The sequence below is a fragment of the Oncorhynchus tshawytscha genome, linkage group LG25 (assembly GCF_018296145.1).
Source record: "Oncorhynchus tshawytscha isolate Ot180627B linkage group LG25, Otsh_v2.0, whole genome shotgun sequence".
Lineage (NCBI taxonomy): Eukaryota > Metazoa > Chordata > Actinopteri > Salmoniformes > Salmonidae > Oncorhynchus > Oncorhynchus tshawytscha.
Window position 1 is genome coordinate 26,398,403 of NC_056453.1, and position 21,122 is coordinate 26,419,524.

A 21,122-nucleotide genomic window follows, 5' to 3' on the forward strand; every position below is an offset into this window, starting at 1 on the left:
GAAGCTAAAGCATAAACATAATTTTATGGAATTTTCCAAGCTGTTTAAAGCCACAGTCAAATTAGGTTATGTAAACTTCTGACCCGCTGGAATTGTGATACAGTCTATTATAAGTGAAATAATCTGACTGTTAACAATTGTTGGAATATGTACTTGTGTCATGCACAAAGTAGATGTCCTAACCGACTTGCCAAAACTATAGTTTGTTGACAAGAAATTTGTGGAGTGGTTGAAAAACAAGTTTTAATGACTCCAACTTTAAGTGTATGTAAACTTCCGACGTCAACTGTAACATAATCATCATCACTGTGATTACTAATCATTACCTCTCTTTTCCACTGCTCGGATACATTTCTCCACAAAGCTTGGGATAGTAGTTTTCTCCTGGGAACACAGTGCAGCCAGATGACAGCCAAACACATTGTCTGAGGGAAGGATGGTGGATGTTGTTTACCCGTATCACAACAGAAGATATGTACAAACTCATTCCAATCTCAATCTCTCTGGATAAGTAACATAGTCGTGACAATTCCTGACAGTAAATGTAATGTAGCCTGATTTGGAGCAAGTTCGGCATGTGTAGCATTGTAGGAATGAAGACCCTATGAGCCCACCTCGGATGTAACCCTTCTCCTTGACGGACTGCAGCGTGGGTCGTTTCAGGAGGAACTTGATCAGCTTGGTACGAACCTTCTTCTGATCTGTCTCTCCCCCAGAGGAGGTGGCCGTGCTCGGTCTGGAAGCTGGGGAGGAGGAGGGGAGGGGGTCAAGAAGATCAAAGAGGAGAAGGGGGTTAAACAGCCACAAAACATGAGCAATTTGACCTGGTGGAGGCTATTGCGGCTTAAACGTCTGCTATTTGAAGCAGGAATAGTGTAGTTGGGAGAACTTACATATCCTCCTCTTGTCCAGGGTGCCTGGTGACCTGTCATCTCTGTCTGTACCGGAGGACTTCTCACTGATGTCCACGTCCTCCTCCTCAGATTGGTGATGATCCTGGTCCTGCAATGTCATTGGCTAACATGCATGATGTTTGAACCAGCAGCCATTAAGTTAATCGTCCTAAATTGACCTTGATCAGGGAGTTTTTCTTATTTTTATTCAGTACATATTTTTCTCAATGCACGTTAAGGTGTGCGAGTTAATTTACTTCTAAACATTCAAGAGACTTACCAGCTGTCGAATAGTGTCGACTAGAACTTTGTGCCAGTCGTTGATGATACTCTCAGTGTCGTACTGTATCAGAAACTCAACACCATTTCTGTTTTTCAACTGACGAGACAACATACAACAGAGGTTATTATGAATAACATTTGCTTTACAGATTTATAGAGAGGGCAACAGTCTTAGACTAATGGAAAATATATTCTCACATGATGTTGCTTCCCAGAATCACTTATCACAATGGGCAGAAAATGGTGAATGTATAGTCAATTACATTTTTATTTAATAATAAATGGTACTCTCAAATGAATCATTATCTTTGATGTATTTAGTACAACTCCTAAAACACCTGTATTATGACTTCATAGCAACCAACTGTCAACCCACCTCTACAACATTCTTTTTGCTGGATTTATCCCTGGGAGCCCAGCCAATCGTTGCACCTCGTAGCTCCACTGTGACCTCTGGGGCGATTTGATTGGTCTTGTTCTGTTGAGAGAAAAAGACATCATGGAGGACAGTTGATGAAAACTGACAGTACTGCATTCCATGAAATCAGACAGTGATGTAAGAGTTCTTTATCTGTGCAGGTAACAGTTGTGCACCTCTCACTCACCGAGGCTCCTGTGGCTGCAGACTTGGGGTCTTTGTGGAAGGTCAGAACCCCTCCGTGAAGAACCGTCCAAGACTGGGTCCAGTTTTTCCTATAGAAAGGCCACTGAGTGTGAGCTGTACTGTACTTCAGGGAATGTTGCAGTGTGGAAAATAATTTGGTAATGTAATGGCTGATAATTCCATCACTTGCTTCCATATCAGCAATTATGCCCAGACTTTGGATGAGGTCAGAATTACCTTACTCTTTTCCCATTCTCTGACACTTTAGTTTTGTTGAGAATTCCAGCTTTTTCTAAACTCTGCACCTGAAAAAGGATCCAAACATAACATGCTTTTAATTATGCAAAGCCAAGTGTTCAAGTGAGACATAATTATTGATTCATTGATAAAGTACAATCCTGTTAACCTCTACAAACAGAAATGCACCAAAAAAGCGACAGGAGGAGAGTATTTGACAACTGTGGCTAAACTCTGACAACAAGCTCCTTTGTAATAGCTTGTTAACAGACACCTCTCCCTTTATGTTTTATAATGAACAGCATGAATGGTATAAAACCACAGGCACATTTTAGACTATTGCATCCTCTCTTTCACTGTGTAGTGAGGTGTGATGAGGTGGTACGGCGGTTGGTAGCTCTGGCTGAGAGTTTCCCAAAGGTGTTGTGACGTCAGCTGCCCTCAACAGGGAAAACAAATCTATTTATATACCAGGAAATATACCATTTCCCAAGTGACATCTGTTTCTACTCTCTCAGGTATAGCTATGCAACTACTATTCTGCTTACAAATTCTTCAATATACGGGTACAACACACCATTAGCCCTTAGATAGAGAGCATGCGGATGGATACAATATTTATCAGGGCAGTGGTGAGATATATAAAAAAAATATTTTAAAAACACATTGTGCCACTGAGGCTCTGATTGAAGGGGCTTCTTGCTTTTGTCACTTCTAGGTTAGACTACTGCAATGCTCTACTTTCCGGCTACCCGGATAAAGCACTAAATAAACTTCAGTTAGTGCTAAATACAGCTGCTAGAATCCTGACTAGAACCAAAAAATTTGATCATATTGCTCCAGTGCTAGCCTCCCTACACTGGCTTCCTGTCAAGGCAAGGGCTGATTTCAAGGTTTTATTGCTAACCTACAAAGCATTACATGGGCTTGCTCCTACCCATCTCTCTGATTTGGTCCTGCCGTACATACCTACACGTACGCTACGATCACAAGACGCAGGCCTCCTAAATGACCCTAGAATTTCTAAGCAAACAGCTGGAGGCAGGGTTTTCTCCTATAGAGCTCAATTTTTATGGAATGGTCTGCCTAACCATGTGAGAGATGCAAACTCAGTCTCAACCTTTAAGTCTTTACTGAAGACTCATCTCTTCAGTGGGTCATATGATTGAGTGTAGTCTGGCCCAGGAGTGTGAAGGTGAACGGAAAGGCTCTGGAGCAACGAAACGCCCTTGCTGTCTCTGCCTGGCCGGTTCCCCTCTTTCCACTGGGATTCTCTGCCTCTAACCCTATTACAGGGGCTGAGTCACTGGCTTACTAGGGCTCTTCCATACCATCCCTAGGAGGGGTACGTCACTTGAGTGGGTTGAGTCACTGATGTGATCTTCCTGTCTGGGTTGACACCCCCCATTGGGTTGTGCCGTGGCGGAGATCTTTGTGGGCTATACTCGGCCTTGTCTCAGGATGGTAAGTTGGTGGTTGAAGTTATCCCTCTAGTGGTGTGGGGGCTGTGCTTTGGCAAAGTGGGTGGGGTTATATCCTTCCTTTTTGGCCCTGTCCGGGGGTGTCATCGGATGGGGCCACAGTGTCTCCTGACCCCTCCTGTCTCAGCCTCCAGTATTTATGCTGCAGTAGTTTGTGTCGGGGGGCTAGGGTCTGTTTGTTATATCTGGAGTACTTCTCCTGTGCTATCCAGTGTCCTGTGTGAATTTAAGTATGCTCTCTCTAACTCTCTCTTTCTTTCTCTCTCTCGGAGGACCTGAGCCCTAGGACCATGCCTCAGGACTACCTGACATGATGACTCCTTGCTGTCCCCAGTCCACCTGGCTGTGCTGCTGCTCCAGTTTCAACTGTTCTGCCTGTGATTATTATTATTATTTGACCATGCTGGTCATTTATGAACATTTGAACATCTTGGCCATGTTCTGTTATAATCTCCACCCAGCACAGCCAAAAGAGGACTGGCCACCCCACATAGCCTGGTTCCTCTCTAGGTTTCTTCCTAGGTTTTGGCCTTTCTAGGGAGTTTTTCCTAGCCACCGTGCTTCTACACCTGCATTGCTTGCTGTTTGGGATTTTAGGCTGGGTTTCTGTACAGCACTTTAAGATATCAGCTGATGTACGAAGGGCTATATAAATACATTTGATTTTGATTTGATTTGATTTCTTCTGAGTCTAAACCAATCAGCTTTCAGGAACAGAAACAAAACACCATTCAGAGGAAAGACAGGTCAGGTCAGAGTGGTCATAGCGCTGGGCAACTTCACAGAAGTGTCATTTGAGTAAGAACAGAACTGTCATTTTCAGTCGACTCAGGGCTGATCTAACCTAATGAGGATCAGCAGACTGGGGAGGACAATAAAGGAGGACAGGAGAGGAGGAGGGGGACTCACGTGATGCTGCCCCATCTCTGGAGAGTTGTCTGCACTGGAACCCTCGCTGCCGTAGTCGGAGGCATTTCTTCTGTGATTCGGGAAGAACTTCTGACCAATAGGGGAATAAAGGACACTTTACTTTGTCACAATGTGACCAAAATGACATCCCATCTAAACAGAATTGTTTAAGTACACAATCTACTCTTTTATATGTGTGGTATAGACCACTGTATTGTTACGACACCAAATGTCACTGGCTGAACACAGTGATCCTAAGAATAGAAGTGAAACGTAATAGGTGTTCCAGGTGCTTGGCTCTCTCTCGTTTAGGAAACAGTGTCAAAATGGGGGCTGTATGAGAGCTGAGAGGGTCAGGTGTTTCATATGGTGTTCCCAGTCACTTCACTCTGCCTCACTAAACACTGCTGTCAGAGCCAGCTGACACTCCTACTGTAGCTCTTATAGCTCTATTGTGGTGGGCTCTGGCTAGGGGGATGTGAGGTGTGTGTGTATTTGTGTGTGTGTGGAGGTGTGGGTATGCGCACTAGCAACACTAACCCTTTCCTCCATGGTTGAGCTGAAGTGAGCTGGACCCATGGTGTGTCTCCAGTTCTTCATAGATAGAGACCCCCCGTCCAGCGCAACACCATTTCCCACCTTAGACTGGCCTGATGCTACAGGGGCCTGGAGGGGTCAAATGATAGAGGAGAAACTCTATACAAGAAACTCCAAAATAAGTAATTCATAAGTTAGAAATTAGGCATTGATTACCTATCTAAATCTGTATGGTAGAATTAATTGCCATTGGTGTTTAATCTTGATCTCTACCTCAGGCAGGTTCCACTGGGATTTGGAGCCGTCTCTCAGGTAGTAGTACGTCTGTCCTCTGTCGTCCAATGATTTGATCCACTGTTACCACACACACCACACACATAAATATCCATATTGCACTGCATCATTATGGAGAAAATGTACTGTGAATCAGGTGGCCCGGTAATATTCCCTCAAGCTGAGTGGCATGGTCTCCCCCTAGATTTCATTCCTGGACAGGTCTCTCTTGAAAAATATATTTTTACCTCAATGAGACTAACCTCAATAAATAATGGCTAAATAAAGGGTCTGTGTACCTGCTCAGGTGTGTGTTTGCTGGAGAACACCCATGTTCCATCAGGGTCTACATTGAGGTTCCAGCCAGTTGGAGCGCTCCTGTCCAGGCTGGCCCTGGGGATGACTGCCTGGATCACATGGCTGGGGTTGTAGTCGTTATGGAAGGAGTGAGGGTCCACTGGGGACAAAGCCAATGGCTCCTCTTCCAGGGATTCAGGTAGGTCAGCCTCGGCTGGGTAGTCCTCCTCGGGCAGGGGAGGCTGGACACACATCATGCACACACACATGCATGTTAACACAGAAACACACCCACAGACAGGACAGACAACACAGAGATACACACACACGTTGTGAGAATGTTACATTCAGTGTTCCCATTGTGCTGCTTCAAAACAGATCGAGAACAGGACAATGGTTAACCTTCCTCCTAGGTTCCTTTCAGCTTTTCAAAGTTCCTCATTTAAACTAAGCAGTTTAAACAGCTTTTAGCTTATTCTTTCACATCTCTTTAGAATTGTGAAAACACAAGAATGTAGTTCGCAAAAAGTTCACAATAAGGTCAACGAATGCATTGCCTAATAGTTTGAGGAAAACTACATGTATGAAAAATAACTGTCTGCTATATACTGTAGGAGCTTAACTTCATGAAAAAGATGTGTTGTATTATTTGTAGACTTCCCATGGGTGAAACTATAATAGACGAAGTAAGTGAGTGTCTAAGTGGAGCAGGCCTTACCGGCCCTTCCTCCAGAGAGCTGTGCCCACTCAGCGGCTCCATCAGAGGGGGGTAGGGGCACTGTGGCTCTGGGGGCTCCCAAGACGTCTCTCCCGATACTGGGTTGTAGAAGTACTGGCGGCCGCTAGTCACATCCAAACACTGCTCCCAGTCAGTGGTCCATGCAGGGGGGGAGACAGAGGTGGAGGTGGGGGACTGAGAGGAGGGCGAGGGAGACGAACACACAGGCTCCTCAGCGGGAGCCTCAGGGTCTATGTGGGGGTTGTCCCAGGTGGTCTGCCCCGATTCAGGGTGGTAGTAATACTCCTGTCCACTCTCCTGGTCAGTGTGCACCTCCCATCCCTCAGAGTCCAGGTAAGGAGGAGAGCAGGGAGGGGAGGAAGCCGAGAGAGGGGACTCAGACACGTTTCTGTGGAGCTCCGCTACATTGACGTACACAGCGTTCTGGGCACTCTCATTGTCAACCTATGGGAAGAGCAGGAAATATGGGTCAGGGGTCATCTGGAAAAGTTTAGAACTACAGAGTGACGCCAAGCCTTGTCCCAGATCTGTTTGTGTGTTGACAATAACCATAGGAGTTGGAAAAACAGCACAACCAGATCTGGGACGAGGCTGAGGTCAAGTGACACTGATTCTAGGCTGTCAGAATACTTAATGCAGCAGAGAGACAAACCTGTGAATAAAAAACTAACATCAACTTTAGTCTCACAGCTCTATAGACAGTCAGTTGGTTCTGAGTAGATAAAAGAAGCTGTGATATTTCTGGAGAGAAAAAAAAGCCACTTTCACCTATAGCACTCAGAAAGAGGGTGACAGAACAGTCTTTCTTCCGGTGCAGTCAGCTCAGAAAGTCAAATCTAAAGCTAAACAGAAAGCATGGAGCTCCAGACCACAACCCAATGCATCGTTTTTGACTAAATATACAGACACCCACTATTACCCAGTTACCCACAGACACAGACTCTGCATTGCCAAAAGTGGAGGTGCAACACTCAACAAACTAAAACTCTATGCCTACTTCACAGTCCGCCCAGGCATTTCTGTGTGACATTGTCTTTCGTCTTAGGGTGGTGGTAATGTTCCAGAACAATAACAACTGTCCACAAATAAACATAGAAGGCCAATATTCAGGTTTCATTCAAAAGTTCAACAATGGTTACTAATCAACTACAGCAGGCGCACTTTCAATTCTCCACATTACAGAACTGAAAAAATAATAATTATGACTCACACTTTCACTGAATATAATCAAATTCAACTGTTGACTGAATTTAAGTTAATAGTACATTTTATTCTTCCTCTCATCTGCGACCCACAGTTATAGAAACCATTTTACAGTAGGAGGCTAAATATATCACCAGTATGTAAATATAGGCCTAGTCAAGACCAATACACATGGTTAGGTTAGTTGAGTTAGCCTACATGTTAGTCTTGTTGTCATTGTTGTTGCAGACTGCCCCAAGAAATTGCCCCTCAGATAAATAGTTTTAATTGTATTGAATAAATGAGAGTGAAGGAGAGAGATGTAAATGCCTAAAGTAAGTCTGTGTTCATCATTCCAGAAAACATTGGCACACTCACTCACTCCTGCTAAAATCAAAGTTTTTCATTTATATTTTGGTCATTTATCCAGAGCGACTTACAGGAGCAATTAGGGTTAAGTGCCTTGCTCAAGGGCACAGACAGATTTTTCACCTAGTTGGCTTGGATATTCGAACCAGCAACTTTTCAGTTACTGGCCCAAAACTCTTAACCACTAGGCTACCTACTTCCGTTGAAATGACCCCCATCTAAAATAGACAATCTGATCCTACATTTTCAGAGGCCTGAGTCTAGCCTGGAGTCTTTTCTTATTTGTTCCAGTGGCCTAAGTTTCACCTGCTGTATTCCAATGAGGAGGTGTCTGACTGACTTTATGATTCCTGGGACATCCCTCTGGGAACCCTGATGGATATGTTGGCATCATCATGGCACTGTGAGAGGGACTGTTGATCTCTCACTTCCTCTCTCATAGCCTTCTGGTGTGAACTATCACACCAGGATCCTTTAGACTATGAAAACCTACCACTGGTTTGATGAACGGTGACAGGTCGGAAGCCTATTTATGTGGGTCAAAGGTCGGAAGGCAGATATGGATAGAAATGAGTAAATTTGACTATTTTCCTCTGGTTAATAATAATACATTTTGTATCAGATATGGACTCGGTGTCCCATCTAGAGGTTTTTGGCCTGTCATTAGAATCATTATTTATCTCATTATCAACACAAGGTTATCAATACACATGACCAGGCAATCAAATCAAAAATAGATCAACAAAATACAGACAAGCAAGAGGAAATTAGAGAGTTGCATCATTGATCACTCGCTGTGTTGATTCTGAAATGCCCCCTCCCCTGCCCACTGGAAAACATATCTACCCAGAGCAAACACCACACAGTAAACACACACTAACCAGAAGTGAGAAAGTCGGTCTTTGTGTGGGCAAAATGTCAGTGTCACCAATAAACATAAACAGGCAAAACCCTCAAATCTACCCATTTCATCAACACACACAGTAAGCACCTCACAGTAAATGTAATACCCATATGTGAGAAACTATGGTTTTGTGTTGGCAAATTTGTCAACTTACACCTGGCAAAACTCTAACGTCAAGAGTGCTTAATGGATCTATGCACTAACCATGCGGAAGGCGGCGTTACTTGTGTTACTGAGCATGCTCTCTGGGGTTGACATACACAGCAACAGAGGAAAACAAAGTTGAGCTGAAGCAATATATCCGCAGAAGGGTGAGACTAAGTAGACTCAACAGGAAGCAAGAAAGTGATAACAAGGTAGACGTAAACACTGTCAATGTTGTATATACACTGTACAACAAACCCAACACACTCTGATCTACATTCAGAACCAGCCAATTTAGCCATAGATCCATCAAAACCAGTGCACTGACAGTTTTGGTGAGGCTGCATTGTTGCATTTAGAGACATACGTTATACAGTTTGTTCTGGACCTACCTGGTTTGCAATTGGTAGAGCCAAGCCCCCCCGGGTCTGATACCCATGCCGGGGCTTTGCATAAAGATCCACCATGTTTATGTAATCCTAATTAGTAGAGCCATATAATACAGCTGACCAGAGCACAGCTACACAGCTACACTAGCTACCACAGGACTGAACTGACAGGAGCAGAGGCAGGCAGACAGGCACACACACCATGCAGTGTGCGCACACACACCAACGACAGAGATGCCTCCGAAAGGAGAACTGCCTACTCTGTTACAATGACAGGGGAGGGGTATTTCAGATGTAGGGAGGCAGAGAGAGAGATAGACAGCGAGCGAGAGAGAAAGCGAGAGAGAGAGAGAGAGAGAGCGAGAGAGAGCGAGAGAGAGAGAGAGCGAGAGAGAGAGAGAGAGCGAGAGAGAGAGAGCGAGAGAGAGCGAGAGAGAGCGAGAGAGAGAGAGAGAGAGAGAGAGCGAGAGAGAGAGAGAGAGAGAGCGAGAGAGAGAGAGAGAGCGAGAGAGAGAGAGAGAGAGCGAGAGAGAGAGAGAGAGAGAGAGAGAGAGCGAGAGAGAGAAGGAGGCAGATAGAAAGAGGACAGGTCATTTGAACCCACTTCCTTTCTGTCTTACCAATGATGAAAAAGGAAATGTCGGCATGGAAACAAAGCTTTAGGAGAGTGCATTCCTTTACTCAAGTGGTGAATTAGATTAATTAGTGAGGAAGCCAGGGCAGAACTAAGAGGAAACTGAAAAAAAACTCTGGGTTTAGCTAGTCCACTGTACTCATAAAGGTCATGGTTTGACTGTTATAACTCTGGTTTGGGTTATATCTCCTTCTCTTTGTGAAGTAGTCTTTACATTAACATTAGAAGTTCTGTAATCAGCCTGAAAGTAGCATTAACAGTAAGAATCGGACTACTACTATTGGTTTCCAAATCAAATGACAACAAATGTTTAAGAATTGCTTGATACATTTACATTGAGGAATTGTGAAAAACTGAGTTTAAATGTATTTGGCTAAGGTGTATGTAAATTTACAAAAGTACAATTGTGCACTGTGTAGAGGAGAAATGTAAAAATTTTAATGGACAATGTTGCTGTAAAACTAGGAGGAACCCAGAGTGGCTGAAGCTCAGACTGCAGAGTAGGTGGGTGTTTGACTTGAGACAGGAAACTTTAGTGAAGGGGCAGTTGCTCAACCATCACTTCCTTCCAGGGAGGATCAGACTGTTCACAGATCAGACTGCTGACTGTCTGAAGCCTTTGGCTGAAATGTAGTACCATAACATCCATACTAACACAACTAATAGTATGATAATAAGCATCATACCACTGCAACCAATTGCATCATCATAATTCATCAAATAATAGTATCATAACACACAAAACCGTAAGTACAGTGCCTTCAGAAAGTATTCAGACCCCTTGACTTTTTCCACATTGTTACTTTACTGCCTTATTCTGAAATTGATTCAATATTTTTTTTAATTACACACAATACCCCATAATGACATTTTTGCAAATGTATTCAAAATATAAAACATAAGTATTCAGACCCTTTGCTATGAGACTCGAAATTGAGCTCAGGTGCATCCTGTTTCCATTGATCAACCTTGAGATGTTTCTACAACTTGATTGGAGTCCAACTGTGGTGAATTCAATTGATTGTACATGATTTGGAAAGGCACACACCTGTCTATATAAGGTCCCACATTTGACAGTGCATGTCAGAGCAAAAACCAAGCCATGAGGCCAAAGGAATTGTCCGTAGAACTCAAAGACAGGATTGTGTCAAGGCACAGATCTGGGGAAATGTACCAAAAAATGTCTGCAGCACTGAAGGACCAAGAACACAGTGGCCTCCATCATTCTTAAATGAAAGAAGTTGGGAACCACCAAGACTCTTCCTAGAGCTGGCCGCCCGGCCAAACTGAGCAATCGGGGGAGAATGGCCTTGGTCAGGGAGGTGACCAAAAACACAATGGTCACTCTGAAAGAGCTCTAGACTTCCTCTGTGGAGATCTAGAACCTTCCGGAAGGACAACCATCTCTGCAGCAAATCAGGCCTTTATGGTAGAGTGGCCAGACGGAACCCACTCCTCAGTAAAAGGCACATGACAAGCCGCTTGGAGTTTGCCAAGAGGCACTTAAAGACTCTCACCATGAGAAACAAGATTCTCCGGTCTGATGAAACCAAGATTGAACTCTTTCGCCTAAATGCCAAGCGTCACATCTGGAGGAAACCTGAGCACCATCCTTATGGTGAAGCATAGTGGTGGTAGCATCACGCTGTGGGGATGTTTTTCAGCAGCAGGGACTGGGAGACTAGTCAGGATCGAGGCAAAGTTGAATGGCACAAAGTACAAAGAGGTCCTTTATGAAAACCTACTCCAGAGCACTCAGGACCTCAGACTGGGGCGAAGGTTCACTTTCCAACAGGACAATGACCCTAAGCACACAGCCAAGACAGCGCAGGAGTGGTCTCTGAATGTCCTTGAGAGGCCCAGCTAGAGCCCGGACTTGAACCCGATCGAACATCTCTGTTGAGACCTGAAAATAGCTGTACTGTGACGCTCCCCATCCAACCTGACAGAGCTTGAGAGGATCTGCAGAGAAGAATAGGAGAAACTCCCCAGATACAGGTGTGCCAAGCTTGCAGCATCATACCCAAGAAGACTCAAGGCTGTAGTCGCTGCCAAAGGTGGGTGCTTCAACAAAGTACTGAGTAAAGGCTATGAATACTTACAGTTGAAATGAGAAGTTTACATACACATAGGTTGGAGTCATTAAAACTCATTTTTCAACCACTCCACAAATGTCTTGTTAAAAAACTATAGTTTTGGCAAGTCGATAAGGACATCTACTTTGTGCATGACACAAGTACATTTCAACAATTGTTTACAGACAGATTATTTCAGTGGGTCAGAAGTTTACATACACTAAGTTGACTGCCTTTTAAACAGCTTGGAAAATTCCATAAAATGAAGTCATGACTTTAGAAGCTTGTGATAGGCTAATTGACAACATTTGAGTCAATTGGAGGTGTACCTGTGGATGTATTTCAAGGCCTACCTTCAAACTCAGTGCCTCTTTGCTTGACATCATGGGAAAATCAAAATAAATCAGCCAAGACCTCAGAAAATAAATTGTAGACAAGTCTGGTTCATCCTTGGGAGCAATGTCTAAATGCCTGAAGGTACCACATTCATCTGTTCAAACAATAGCATGCAAGTATAAACACCATGGGACCACGCAGCCGTCATACCGCTCAGGAAGGAGATGTGTTCTTTCTCCTAGAGATGAACGTACTTTGGTGCGAAAAGTGCAAATCAATCCCAGAACAGCAGCAAAGGACCTTGTGAAGATGCTGGAGGAAACAGGTACAAAAGTATCTATATCCACAGTAAAACGAGTCCTATATCGACATAACCTGAAAGGCCGCTCAGCAAGGATGAAGCCACTGCTCCAAAACCGTCATAAAAAAGCCAGACTACGGTTTGCAACTGCACATGGGGATAAAGATCGTACTTTTTGGAGAAATGTCCTCTGGTCTGATGAAACAAAAATAGAACTGTTTGGCCATAATGACCATCGTTATGTAAGAACACCATCCCAACAGTGAAGCACGGGTGAGGCAGCATCATGTTGTGGGGGTGCTTTGCTGCAGGAGGGACTGGTGCACTTCACAAAATAGATAGCATCATGGGGCAGGAAAATGATGTGGTATATTGACGCAACATCTCAAGACATCAGTCAGGAAGTAAAAGCTAGCTTGCAAATGGGTCTTCCAAATGGACATTGACCCCAAGCATACTTCCAAAGTTGTGGCAAAATGGCTTAATGACAACAACAAAAAAGGTATTGGAGTGGCCATCACAAAGCCCTGACCTCAATCCTATAGAAGATTTGTGGGCAGAACTGAAAAAGCGTGTGCGAGCAAGGAGGCCTACAAACCTGACTCCGTTACACCAACCCTGTCAGGAGGAATGGGCCAAAATTCAAACAACTTATTGTGGGAAGCTTGTGGAAGGCTACACAAATCAAATCAAATTTTATTTGTCACATACACATGGTTAGCAGATGTTAATGCGAGGTAGCGAAATGCTTGTGCTTCTAGTTCCGACAATGCAGTAATAACCAACAAGTAATCTAACTAACAATTTCAAAACTACTGTCTTATACACAGTGTAAGGGGATAAAGAATATGTACATAAAGATATATGAATGAGTGATGGTACAGAGCAGCATAGGCAAGATACAGTAGATGGTATCGAGTACAGTATATACATATGAGATGAGTAAGTAAACAAAGTGGCATAGTTAAAGTGGCTAGTGATACATGTATTACATAAGGATGCAGTAGATGATATAGAGTACAGTATATACGTATGCATATGAGATGAATAATGTAGGGTATGTAACATTATATTAGGTAGCATTGTTTAAAGTGGCTAGTGATATATTTTACATCATTTCCAATCAATTCCCATTATTAAAGTGGCTGGAGTTGAGTCAGTGTCAGTGTCAGTGTGTTGGCAGCAGCCACTCAATGTTAGTGGTGGCTGTTTAACAGTCTGATGGCCTTGAGATAGAAGCTGTTTTTCAGTCTCTCGGTCCCAGCTTTGATGCACCTGTACTGACCTCGCCTTCTGGATGATAGCGGGGTGAACAGGCAGTGGCTCGGGTGGTTGTTGTCCTTGATGATCTTTATGGCCTTCCTGTAACATCGGGTGGTGTAGGTTTCCTGGAGGGCAGGTAGTTTGCCCCCGGTGATGCGTTGTGCAGACCTCACTACCCTCTGGAGAGCCTTACGGTTGTGTGCGGAGCAGTTGCCGTACCAGGCGGTGATGCAGCCCGCCAGGATGCTCTCGATTGTGCATCTGTAGAAGTTTGTGAGTGCTTTTGGTGACAAGCCGAATTTCTTCAGCCTCCTGAGGTTGAAGAGGCGCTGCTGCGCCTTCTTCACGATGCTGTCTGTGTGAGTGGACCAATTCAGTTTGTCTGTGATGTGTATGCCGAGGAACTTAAAACTTGCTACCCTCTCCACTACTGTTCCATCGATGTGGATAGGGGGGTGTTCCCTCTGCTGTTTCCTGAAGTCCACAATCATCTCCTTAGTTTTGTTGACGTTGAGTGTGAGGTTATTTTCCTGACACCACACACCGAGGGCCCTCACCTCCTCCCTGTAGGCCGTCTCGTCGTTGTTGGTAATCAAGCCTACCACTGTTGTGTCGTCCGCAAACTTGATGATTGAGTTGGAGGCGTGCGTGGCCACGCAGTCGTGGCTGAACAGGGAGTACAGGAGAGGGCTCAGAACGCACCCTTGTGGGGCCCCAGTGTTGAGGATCAGCGGGGTGGAGATGTTGTTGCCTACCCTCACCACCTGGGGGCAGCCCGTCAGGAAGTCCAGTACCCATTTGCACAGGGCGGGGTCGAGACCCAGGGTCTCGAGCTTGATGACGAGCTTGGAGGGTACTATGGTGTTGAATGCCGAGCTGTAGTCGATGAACAGCATTCTCACATAGGTATTCCTCTTGTCCAGATGGGTTAGGGCAGTGTGCAGTGTGGTTGAGATTGCATCGTCTGTGGACCTATTTGGGCGGTAAGCAAATTGGAGTGGGTCTAGGGTGTCAGGTAGGGTGGAGGTGATATGGTCCTTGACTAGTCTCTCAAAGCACTTCATGATGACGGAAGTGAGTGCTACGGGCGGTAGTCGTTTAGCTCAGTTACCTTAGCTTTCTTGGGAACAGGAACAATGGTGGCCCTCTTGAAGCATGTGGGAACAGCAGACTGGTATAGGGATTGATTGAATATGTCCGTAAACACACCGGCCAGCTGGTCTGCGCATGCTCTAAGGGCGCGGCTGGGGATGCCGTCTGGGCCTGCAGCCTTGCGAGGGTTAACACGTTTAAATGTCTTACTCACCTCGGCTGCAGTGAAGGAGAGACCGCATGTTTCCGTTGCAGGCCGTGTCAGTGGCACTGTATTGTCCTCAAAGCGGGCAAAAAAGTTATTTAGTCTGCCTGGGAGCAAGACATCCTGGTCCGTGACTGGGCTGGTTTTCTTCTTGTAGTCCGTGATTGACTGTAGACCCTGCCACATACCTCTTGTGTCTGAGCCGTTGAATTGAGATTCTACTTTGTCTCTGTGCTGGCACTTAGCTTGTTTGATAGCCTTGCGGAGGGAATAGCTGCACTGTTTGTATTCGGTCATGTTACCAGTCACCTTGCCCTGATTAAAAGCGGTTTGACCGAAGTTAAACAATTTTAAGGCAATGCTACCAAATACTAATTGAGTGTATGTAAACTTCTGACCCACTGGGAATGTGATGAAAGAAATTAAAGCTGAAATATATCATTCTCTCTATTATTATTCTGACATTTCACATTCATAAAATAAAGTGGTGATCCTAACTGACCTAAAACAGGGAAGTTTTACTCAGATTAAATGTCAGGAATTGTGAAAAACTGAGTTTAAATGTATTTGGCTAAGGTGTATGTAAACTTCAACTGTATGTAAATGTAATATTTCAGTTTTTATTTTTAATAAACTATCAAACATGTCTAAAAACCTGTTTTTGCTTTGTCATTTTGGGGTATTGTGTGTAGATTGATGAGGAAAAAAATGTATGTAATACATTTCTGAACAAGGCAGTAACCTAACAAAATGTGAAAAAGTCAAGGGGTCTGAATACTTTCCGAAGGCACTGTATCATAACACCCCAACCAATAGTATAATGATAATACCCCAACCAATAGCATAATGATAATACCCCAACCAATAGTATCACAACACCCCAACCAACAGTATCACAACACACCAACCAATATTGGGGTTGGTGTACAATAGTAGCACTACATCTCCATCAATGACTGTAGTGTTTTTCAGATTCAGGCTGGCGGTTGCAGTTGACGTTTGAATAGTTCATTTTTACATCCATTGGCTTGGATTCACCAAGCAGGAATATTATCTGCAGTAAACATCAGAGATGCCGTGCCAACCAGTTGGCAAGACAGCAGAAACCGACTGGCACCCTGGCGAATACAGTTCCTGGAACATCCCAAATATTTCACCTCTATATTTGGTACCTGGGCACAAGGTGTTTTGCTATTCAAATGTGCCCGGGCCAGCAGCCTCACACTATGTTTATGCTATTACATAAGCACAGAGGAGGCCTGTATTTCAGACTCACAAACAAGGACCTGAGTGGACAACACACTTCATTGATGCAGACAGATAACTTAACAGGGGATACGGCCCATTCAAATTTAAGTAATTTAATTCCTGATTTTTTTAAAAGTTTGTCTAAGATCATACATCCTCTGTTTTGTGAGTGTTTAAAATTGAAATGCCAACCAAAAGAGTGAAAGTGAAGCACTGCGGAAGAGGAAACATTGTTATGTTGTTGAACTAGGAGACGATTGCAATATTTTGCATAGTCTTTAATTACCCTAAAGGAGAAAAACCTGAAATTTCTCTCATACTGTAGCCTTGAGCAATGCTATGAATCAGCAATCTGCCTGATTACTTAACCAAATTACCAATCATCCAATCAAACAATAGGGAAGCAAATTGGGGCCCTAATCACACCACAAAAACAGTCGGCCTATTGAATGAGTCTGACTCCTCCCCCGTTACATCACTCCTCATGGCCCAGAATCCTGGATAACCCCAGAGAATGCTGTGTGGAATTCTAGTTCTACCTTCTACAATCTACATACAGCACACCAACCTTATCACTTCCCTACCCATCTCCTCAGGCCAGGCTGACTGACGCTCTTCTGACTGCCCCGACGCAGAAAATCAGCTCCAGTAGGATCTGCAGGAAAACAGATCTCTAGAACATAGATATTCTAGAACATAGATGGTACATAGAGATGAATACAAAAGAGAGATAATAATGTAATGTCTGAATATACTGTGGTAACATTATAAGAGCCCAAGTCAAAGATACGTGGTAACAACTGCTGCCCAAGAATGCCTGCAGTACTGCACACAGTAAAGCTACTTAGCTAAAATACATATTTACTTAAGGTAAGCAGATCTCAGGAGCTTTGATATTCAAGTCACAAACAGTTAACCCTATCATTACGAATATAGAATATGTAAAACATTTTTTTAAATTAAAACATGCATCAAGACGACATGAAAGACATTCCGGGTCTAATATGACTACTTGACCAAGGAGACAAGATACTTGAGACATTGGCTGCGTGTAGACGGGCAGCCCCATTCTGATATTTTATTCACTAATTGTTCTTTTGACGAGTCACATCAGGTCTTTTCACATCAGAACTTTTTCAGCACTGATCTGATTGGTCAAAAGACCAATTAGTGAGAAAAAAAAACATCAGAATTGGGTTGCCTGTGTAAATGCAGTCATTGAATTGTCTCATTACAGCTGAGGAGCAGTCAATGGGAGCTGCTAGAGGAGATACCACACAAGTACAGAGAAAAATGATGACTTTCCACCTCCCACTCAAGTGGTGTGTGTGTGTTTACCAAAGCAATACATCTAGTGATGCATGAACATGAAGATAACACTATTACTATTCTTTTTCACAAGAATAGTTTGTTTACAACAATAGTTAAGGAATTGCTGATTAATTGGATCATATAAGCAATGCATTCCTACATTCACTTTCATGTCAATTGAGTTAATTTGTATTTAACTAGGATAGTCCACTCCACTCGATAGTCCAACCATGATGACAGCCTCGGGATCATGACATTGCGTGTTAGCCTAAATGTTGGATTCATCTAAATCTATTCACCCATCCTTACTCTCAAATAACCTCCACATGATTTCAGTTTAGAAGCCATGCCTAGGATATGTCCCAGATGACCTCCTATTCGCTTTGTAGTGCACTGTTTTTGACCCTATGGGCTCTGGTAGTGCTAGAACTGTTGCTCTGGTTCACACACTAGTACCAATAAACCAAGACTAATCACTCACCACTACCAAGGCCTACTGACCACAATAAAACATAATATCCCTGAGCAGCACAGCTATAATTCAAGGACAACCACTTCAATTGAATCAGAAAACATCTCACTCACAGACAGTCCCAAATGGCACCCTATTTCCTTTAAAGTGCACTACTTTTGACCAGAACAACACGCTAGCTGGTGTTCTATTCTGTCAGAGAGCAGGAACAGAGAGTTTCCTGGCATGTGACTTTGGTCTGCAGAACAGAGCAACTTACAACAGCTGCTGTACCGTCTGTCTCTAGGTTACGTTGTGATCTGTTCAGACTCAAGAGGCTGTCTGTTCAGGCTCCCCCAGTGCCTCTCAAAGTCCCATCCTTGTCCCAATCACAGCACAGGAGAATGGACATGCACACACAAAGGTGCACACACACAAGTCAGCTGAATGGACAGCACACCCTGCCAAAACCACAGAGGGGTTGAGATACTGTATGTTGAGTCGAAAATACATTTTGGCGTCTCCTTTAAAAGATCTTTGGGACATTGGTCCTGTTGACACATGAAAACATTGGACCGACACCGACATGTCTAGTTTGGATGATCAAGGCTATAGACCAACAGTGGTCAATATTCAATCAAAACTTTCAGGGAAGGGTTTTCCCACCAAAAGTCTCTGATCAAATGCATGCATTCGTCTTGACAGTAAATTTCATTCGGACTGACAGCGCTTATTTTAACATTCATGTGGCTTCTGCTTAGCTCTAAACATTATATTAAAGATTGCATCCCAAAAGGCACCCTATTCCCTACATAATGCACTACTTTGATCAGAGACCTATGGTACAGTGTAAGTGAAGGCTACAGTTACAAGACATGTAAGATGATGCAAGTAAGACACTAAGGGCTCAGACACACCAACAGCGTTTGCTGGCCGAGAGTACTTAGCACCTCTGAGCGTAATTTGCGAACCAAGGGCACACCGAGTCAGGCGTCTACAGCGGGTAGTCCCTAAAACACAGCGCGCTGAAAGATCAAAATCAGCAGAAGAACGCTAGATCCACTTTCGGTGCGATGTGTGCGAGCCTTAATACACCTTGTCACTTACTCCTGTAAAACCTACAGCACTGCTATCCAGTTGCACCCAAAATGCTGCTTATTTCAGAAATCTGTTGCACATGGCACATTTTATTTCATTTAAAAAAAACTTAACTAAGCAAGTCAGTTAAGAACAAATTCTTATTTTACAATGATGGCCAAGCCCGGCCAAACCCTCCCCTTACCCGGACGATGCTGGGCCAAATACAGCCTGGGATAAAACCAGGGTCTGTAGTGATGCATCTAGCACTGAGATGCAGTGCCTTAGACCACTGCGCCACTCATGAGCCTTTGCGGCTCTAGGGCACAGAGAATACAGGTTGGAGGTTCTCTCTGTACAGTCTGTTTGATTAAAGCCTCTATTCCTTAGCATCATCCTGTACCAGCCACTGTCCTACAACTTAAATTCTACAAATAGATATATATATTTTTTTTTACACAATTTTTAGATTGCACTAACATATCCCTTAATCAACAGTGGATGGATCCCCATGCCAATAAGGGGCAGAACAGCCCTAGGTTCTGTCCCAAATGGAACCTTATATCCCTATATAGTGCACTAATTTTGACCATAGCCCTATGGGCCCTGGTCAAAAGTAATGCACCAAATAGGGAATAGGGTGCCATTTGTAACACTACCCTTGTTGCTGCATAGCAGGGGTGCCACAGGACCATTCATTGCCACTCATCCAGAACAGTTTAGCCAACTAACCATATCAGATGAACCAAAGGTATGTACACTGAAAAAAAATATGTGCAACATGTAGTGTTGGTTTCATGAGCTTCAAATAAAAGATCCCCGAAATGTTCCAGAAGCACAAAAAGAACATTTCTCTCAAATGTTTTGTACAAATTTGTTTACATTCCTGTTAGTTAGCATTTCTTATTTGCCAAGATAACCCATCCAACTAACAGGTGTGGCATATCAATAAGCTGATTAAACAGCATGATCATTGTACCAGGTGCTGGGGACAATAAAAGCCCACTAAAATTTGCAGTTTGTCACACAACACAATGCCACAGATTTCTCAAGATTTGAGGGAGCGTGCAATTGGCACACTGACTGCAGGAATGTCCATCAGAGCTTTTGCCAGATAATTGAATGTTAATTTCTCTACCATAAGCCGCCTCCAACATCGTTTTAGAGAACTTGGCAGTACGTCCAACCGGCCTCACAACTACATACCAAGTGTATGGCGTCATGTGGGTGAGCAGTTTGCTGATGTCAACTTGTGAACATGGCCATGTTCTCTTATAATCTCCATCGGGCACAGCCAGAAAAGGACTGGCAACCCTTCATAGCCTGGTTCCTCTCTAGGTTTTTTCCTAGGTCCCTGCCTTTCTAGGGAGTTTTTCTTAGCCACCGTGCTTCTCCATCTGCATTGCTTGTTGTTTGGGGTTTTAGGCTGGGTTTCTGTATAAGCACTTTGTGACATCTGCTTATGTACAAAGGGCTTTATAAATAAATGTGATTTGATTTGACCATCAGAAGCATATCTGTATTCGCAGTCATGTTAAATCCATTGATTAGGGTCTAATGAATTTATTTCAATTAACTGATTTCCTTATATGAACTGTAACTCAGTAAAATGTGAAATTGTTGCATGTTGCATTTATATTTTGGTTCATTATATTTACTTAGAGCGCTTCAATTCAGGAAGCAATGGAACTAGCCTACAGTATATGTCATGTACTGATAGAATGAGTAAAGACTTGACAATTACCTAAATGTGAGTTTGATTGCCAGTGTGCACATTGTGCATAGCCTATTCACACACTGCATGGCATGGTTGTCAATGCCACCTAACCTAAGCCCTAGCTAGCTGCTTCTTCTGAGTTAAACTCTAAACCCCCACACATTACCATGGA

At 43.6% G+C, this 21,122-nt stretch overlaps 1 protein-coding gene across 5 annotated transcripts in view; it reads right to left on the reverse strand.

Annotated features, from left to right (window-relative positions):
• LOC112224521 (rho GTPase-activating protein 27) overlaps positions 1–21,122 on the reverse strand; it is a 31,534-nt gene that overhangs the window by 3,066 nt on the left and 7,346 nt on the right. For 2 of the 5 annotated variants that reach the window (XM_024388121.2, XM_024388120.2), the window contains exons 4-15: positions 6,232–6,696; positions 5,516–5,755; positions 5,217–5,297; positions 4,947–5,072; positions 4,407–4,496; positions 2,017–2,084; positions 1,781–1,868; positions 1,552–1,653; positions 1,174–1,272; positions 894–1,002; positions 615–743; positions 327–425 (exon numbers count right to left, since the gene is read on the reverse strand). In XM_024388121.2, the coding sequence (XP_024243889.1) occupies positions 327–425; positions 615–743; positions 894–1,002; positions 1,174–1,272; positions 1,552–1,653; positions 1,781–1,868; positions 2,017–2,084; positions 4,407–4,496; positions 4,947–5,072; positions 5,217–5,297; positions 5,516–5,755; positions 6,232–6,696 (1,696 nt within the window). Of the gene's footprint in view, positions 1–326; positions 426–614; positions 744–893; positions 1,003–1,173; positions 1,273–1,551; positions 1,654–1,780; positions 1,869–2,016; positions 2,085–4,406; positions 4,497–4,946; positions 5,073–5,216; positions 5,298–5,515; positions 5,756–6,231; positions 6,697–9,243; positions 9,488–21,122 lie in introns of those variants that run through there. The other 3 variants (XM_024388123.2, XM_042306180.1, XM_042306181.1) reach the window with 3 other exon arrangements.